The 5,990-nt window shown below is 41.5% G+C and overlaps 1 protein-coding gene across 2 annotated transcripts; it reads left to right on the top strand.

Moving 5' to 3' along the window:
• Positions 1-914: 914 nt before the first annotated feature.
• Positions 915-3,726, top strand: LOC115747422 (protein TIFY 9-like). 2 transcript variants are annotated; one of them, XM_030683577.2, is made up of 6 exons: positions 915-1,126; positions 1,254-1,425; positions 1,693-1,780; positions 1,903-2,023; positions 2,259-2,316; positions 3,314-3,726. In XM_030683577.2, exons 1-6 carry the CDS (start codon positions 1,000-1,002, stop codon positions 3,351-3,353), a joined length of 606 nt encoding a protein of 201 aa, XP_030539437.2. In that variant the 5' UTR covers positions 915-999; the 3' UTR covers positions 3,354-3,726. The 2 variants fall into 2 exon arrangements, with proteins under 2 accessions (XP_030539437.2, XP_030539436.2); XM_030683576.2 differs by having other exon boundaries at positions 916-1,126; positions 1,690-1,780.
• The last annotated feature ends 2,264 nt before the right edge of the window (positions 3,727-5,990 follow it).

Here is a 5,990-nt window from a genome sequence, read left to right as displayed (position 1 = left end):
AATTTTGGACGATCGCCGTTCAAGATTAAATTCGAATGTTGTGGAGGCTTAAGCTTGTGTCCATGATCCGACAAAGGTTAAATTTCGACAACAAAAACTGGATCGAGACGACAAATTCTTCAATGATGATAGTGGAGATACCACCGTCATGGGTACTACAACGGGTAGCGACGATTGACGATGAGGTAAGCAAGGGTTATCAAAGATTAAAAAAACTACATGGGCTTTGATTCTTCTATCCCCAAGAAGATATGTAGGCGTTTAATGATAATTCATTAAGTTCAAACCCATTTACTCTTCTTTTTTCCCCCTCAAATTTAATTACAATGTACGGTTTGATTATAATTTATAATTTTTTATTTCATAATTTATATTTAAAATTAAATTTTAAATTCAGAATCGGAACCAGGCCTTGAGCCGGCGGTTTCGACCCCGGAGCATGAATCGTAACCGCTCCTTCAAGGGCCGATTCCGATTCCATCATGACCACGAATCGGAATCATCGGTTCATGAATCGGAACCGGCGGTTCACGGCTCTTGGCCATGTGTAACATAGCTTATAGAGTGTGACTTGTATAATAAAATATGGTATAATAGAATTGGAAAAAAAAAAAAATTAAGTCTGAACAAATCGATTATTTTCACTCGAACCAAAAAAAGAAAAAAAAAAGGGGGTAGGAAAGAAGAGGAGGAATAAAGTGAGTCACGGGGTAGGACAGAGACCTACTCTAAGCCTTCGGCCAATCCCCGGTTTTTCCCTATTTTTGCTGCTTTTTTCCGTAATTACGTTGGAACCTGCCTCTCCTCTTGAAGACACCTCACGGAAGAAGTGTGCCTGTGCCCCCCTTATTTACTCTTTTGCCACTCTCCCTCTCTCTCTCTCTGCAATTTCCTTCATATGTAACTCGTGCCCAGCTTTCCTTCTTCAAATCATCACTTCTCTCTCTCTCTCTCTCTTTCTCTCTCGCGCCTGTTCCGCGACCCATCAGAAGAAGAAGGATGAAGATGTCCAGGAGCGCCGTCGAGCTCGACTTCCTCGGCGTCGCGGAGAAGGAGATCGGCTCCGCCTCCTCCATGCCTCGCCCTCAGCGCCGGCGGCCTCTCGACCGCCTCTCCAGCTTCCGAGGTCTGTTTAATGCCGCCCGATCTCTCTGATTTTCGCCCTTTGTTTTTTTTTTTTCCCTCTCTCTCTCTCTCTCTCTCTCTGGCGGTCTCGCGGCCTCTCCTCATCGCTGCTCGCGTTTCTCGAACAGGCATCCAGGGCGCCATCTCGAGGATCGACCCCGAGCTCCTCAAGTCGGTGTTCGCCCCCTCCGGCTCGGCGGAGAATGCGGCTCGCTCGAAGCCGTCCTTCTCGGCGCCCGCGACTCCGAAGCCGGACCAGAACGCGGCTCCCGTGCTGCCTGGGTATTCCCCTCTCGTCAGGTCAGTGTTTGTACGGACAGATTTGAATGAAGGGACCCCACCTTAGATTTCACAATATTTTGCAGGTTGAAGATGATGTGATTTAACCAAATATTTGTACCCGATTTTCAAAATTAAGCCTTTGAAAAAATGTAAAATATCATTCAATTTTCAAAATCTCGAAAAAATCGCACGCTAAAATTTCCAAGCACGATCATAAATAATTTAGCAAATATTTTGGGATCTGGTGGCATTCCGGAGTTTGAAATCTTGTGAAATTCGCAGCAGGCTGAGCTCGGATTCCCACGGAGAAGTGGCTCCGCTGACGATCTTCTACGGCGGAACCGTCGCCGTCTTCGACCTCCCTCCCAACAAGGTCTGTTGGCCGCCCACGTGCGCTTTATCGAATTGAGCTTAACTGAACAAATGCCGTTCCGTTCGCCGTCGGCTTTTCTTAGTCTGCTCTGATCGATGGCCGACCCTTTGTTTCATTTTTAGGCGGAGGACATTCTGAAGCTTGCGGCCCAAGGAATCTCCCAATCCGCGGGACCGGCGGCCCCGAAGGCTGCGGCGGCGGCGGCAATTCCGAGCCACCGAGAACATCTGCTCGTCATCGGAGGTCAGTGGCAAGACCCCAAAAAATACAAACAAACAAACAAGCCCGGTCCGCCGATCGATCCAGTGATTTTAGTGATCCCCCCCCCCCTCCTTGTGAATGTATTGTTTCATCAATCCAATACAAAGCGTCGGATCACTTTAACAATTAAATGTTTTCCAATAGATAATCTTCATATATTTATTTGCCATTTCATTTCATTTCATTTCATTTCATTTAATTCAATTTATTTTTGCAGGTCTGCCGCTTACGAGGACGAAGTCGCTGGAGAGATTCCTCGAGAAACGCAAGGAGAGGTAACAACGCGGCCCCACCCCTTCTTAATATATTCCTTGTTTTTCCCTTTTTATTATTAATTCGCTAGTTATTTTTTTTAATCAATTATTATCGCATGGAAATGGAATACATTAAAACTCATTCAAGAATTTTAAGGAACGTGGCTTTTTGCAATTGTCTTTTTTGTTTTCTTTTGACCGTGTTTTTGTTTCGTCGGGCGGGATCGGATGGACGGTGGGGATCGTCGCACCCGGCATTTCGTCCTTTTTCCCCGACTCTAAATCTGTGGTTATAGTATAGAAATAAAGAAGGAAATAATTAATAACAATTGGATCCGCAGCTTAGTCCTCGCCGATAGTTTGCCAAAATGAGTTTTTTTTTTTTTTAATTTCAATTTTATCACGTGATGATATCAAACTTGTGCACGACAAACAAGCTCCGGACTTGTAGTTGGAGAATCTCGAGTTTTAATTCCCGGAGAACGAAAAATGTTTGGAGGTGAAGTGTCTTTGCTATTACTATAATTAAACCCGGTAAATATTTTTGTTCGCTAGTCGATCGGCCACGAAAAAGTAGATAAAAGGCTTGTTGATTGCTTATATAGAGTTTAGAGCAGCGACGGTAGGGCTAGAGTTTCGCTCACTAGCAAACACAATTTGGATCGGGTTGGCTGAATTTAGATGCGATTGAAAGTAATTGATTACATTTTGTGTTCGATCGCTCTTCTGATTTTCATGATGTTTTAACTTAATCCGGAAAAACTGCGGGATATAACATTATTAAGTCTAGAGTCAGTCATTCATTAGCAAGGGGGACCGTTAAAAGGAAACGGCGAAAAATCAGGTAAACGGTCCTCAAGCAAAAGTCGAGGACATATCCCCCCTTGAGACTCGGTCGTCGCGACTCAGCTAGTGGGGATTTAGAATGAACCGGCGTCGTTTTCCGGGTGCGTTTTGTCCGGCCCGAAATCATCAACTCAAACCAAATGACGCACGTGTTTATTGAATATCGTGGCAGGTTGGCTTGTTCGGCGTCGCCATATTCCCGCGACAAGTGAAAGCGCGTCGCTTCGTGGAACGAGCGAGGCGAGTCGGTTCTCCCGCACGTGGAAAATGTGAAGGGAGGAGGAGGCGGAGAAGAAGTCGTCCCACAACGTAGACAGTCCTCTTACGGCGTCGTAGCCCCCTTAGGACGAGGACTCTCTCTTTTTTCCCTTTTTTTTTCCTTTTTTTTATTTAGGTTTAAAGACGAGGCCGCCGACGGCGACCCCACGTGTTAAATCGGAGGATCTGTAAGTAGTTTGTATGTCGTCACATGAACTCTCTCTCTCTCTCTCTCACTCCCGCGAATTTAATTTTTCATTTCATGAATTACTTTATTTGTTGATATTTTATCGTGTGTTGTCAAAGTTAGCCAATTGCGCATTTTTAACCGTTCCCGAGACGTTTTGATAATAGCACCGATGTTTTTTTTTTACTCCATTTTGAGGGACTTGTATAATAAACCGCCTTAAAAATGGGACAACATGCTTGATAAAACATAAGTTCGAGTACCGTAAGTTTTTCCTTGTAGGAACGTCCGCAGTAGCTGTTGAATCTACTACTAGGACATGGACAACTGTGTGGATTGATGGGCTCGTCAGCCTTGATCTGTACTGTATTGGGCAACGACGAAATGCGACGATTAAGTACATTGATTTTTGCTACGGCGAGAGATGAATGGATAATAGACAAAACTAAGCAAAAAGCCGCGTCACATAAAAAAAAATCTTTTTACGAGTAGATAATTACTTATGATAAACTAATTTTTGTCGAGAGTAATTTCTTCGTAAGACTTTCTTTGCTCACTAGTTTGCTAGGATGAAATAATTTTTTATAAGAAAAAACAAATTAACGAAAAACCAATTAAGAGCCTAATTGACAACACACTATATATACATATATAAGCGTGAAGGGAAAATTAAAAAAAAAATCATAAATCTACTGGACTTGTGCCAATTTGAGTACTCAACCTTTCTATTGTGTTAATTCATTTCTAAACTTTTTACCAATTTGCCAATGTGATCCATCTGGATAATTTTGTTTGAAAATTGCCGACCTAGACGCCGCTAGTCCTACGTGACACCATTAGCATTAACATGGATAATTTTTAAATTATTTAATTATTCTTTCCTTTTTTCTTTTTTACCTCTATTGCAGCGAGTGAGGGCCTCCTTGCCTAAGGAATTGCCTTAGACCAGTCAACGGCGGAAAGGAAATTAAAAAAAAAAAAAAATTATCCACATCAGTGCTAGCCACACTATATAGGATGGCTAGCTCTGACTAGATCGCTATGTTAGCGTTTTTTTGGTCAAAATTGTCTGAAAGGAATGCATTGGCAAAAAATCAAAATGTTTATGATCGAATATACACAATTGGAAGGTTTATGACTGAATTGACATAAGTGCAATATGTTTAGATTTTTTTGGTAATTTTCCTAATGCGTAAATAGTATTATTAGTGGAGGCCCTTTACAAATAGACAATATTAAGTACCTCCTTTAGATACACCGCATTAATGGAATGGGGATTAAATAACAGAGAGGTTATTGATATTGATGACATTAAATGACAGTAGTATCATAAAATTCCAATTTCTCACCCTAAATTTGATGTTCATGTGACGACTAGAGTTGGAAAAAGAGGAATGAATCACTCAAATTTGGAGTTAATTACGCAATACTTTCCCAGGCTCATCAAAAGAAGCTTAAAGCCAAAGAAAAGGATAAGATCAATGAAAGATGTATTAATGGATTAATTTGGAAGTATAACATAATCAGCATATCAATTCCATTCTTAAAAGATAAGTTGAAGAACAAAAACGTAATTAGACAAATGAAATAAAACACACAAAAAAACGAATTCTATGCACCAGAAGCTTGTTACAGAAGAAAATAAAATGTCTAAAATCTCATGTTTGTTTTGGAAAAAGGGCAAGGGAATATGTTTGGAAAAAACAACAAATAACATGAAAAAAGAAAAGAAAAAAGAATACTGGAATCGCTAGAGCTGTGAGTTGAACGCTCAACTTGGCAATTCAAACAAAAGAAGAATGGGAGAATTGTCAAAAAAAGTCCTATACTAGTTGCACTTTGCGAATTCGGCCCTAAACCTTTTAATTTTGCTAATTCAATCATAAAATTTTTATATTTGTGCCAATTCAATCATAAACCTTTTTTTAGTGTCAATTTAGTCATAAACCTCTTTTATCCGATGTGGACCCAATCGAAGTTGACGCGAACCCGATCGATTGCTTGTTTCTAGTTGTTTTAACTTCCACATTTGCCCTCTAATATATATAATATAAGATTAAATCAGAGCTCGTAATTAGTATCAATCGATGCCCTGGGACATCGTAGCTCTGATGATAAGAATGTTACAACCGGGCATGTTGCCCTTGGATGAGGCCGCTGCTGTTGGGCGAACTCGGCTAAGGCCAGGTCTTGTTGTGACAAATTTGTTTAATAGTGCGGATTTGTTATCCCTTCCTAACTTGTTTCTTCAAGTTTGCAACAAGTTCCTAGCATCGGTATTCATTGAGGCGAAATAGGAACAAGCGGTACCATGTCACAACCCGAGCCCATATTTGGCTTGGCCGAGCTCACCTGGTGGGGTCGACCACGCCCAGCGATAGCACCCGAGTGGCGCGAGGTTCGA

This window comes from Rhodamnia argentea, chromosome 5, assembly GCF_020921035.1.
Source record: "Rhodamnia argentea isolate NSW1041297 chromosome 5, ASM2092103v1, whole genome shotgun sequence".
Classification (NCBI taxonomy): Eukaryota; Viridiplantae; Streptophyta; class Magnoliopsida; order Myrtales; family Myrtaceae; genus Rhodamnia; species Rhodamnia argentea.
This window is presented reverse-complemented; position numbering and strand designations above follow the sequence as displayed.

Excerpts from the sequence above, each read along its gene's own strand:
- LOC115747422 (XM_030683576.2), top strand. The coding sequence starts at position 1,000 with ATGAAGATGTCCAGGAGCGCCGTCGAGCTCGACTTCCTCGGCGTCGCG. Across the intron at positions 2,024-2,258 it reads ACATCTGCTCGTCATCGGAG|GTCTGCCGCTTACGAGGACG; the intron begins GTCAGTGGCAAG and ends TTATTTTTGCAG. Across the intron at positions 2,317-3,313 it reads CTCGAGAAACGCAAGGAGAG|GTTGGCTTGTTCGGCGTCGC; the intron begins GTAACAACGCGG and ends ATATCGTGGCAG.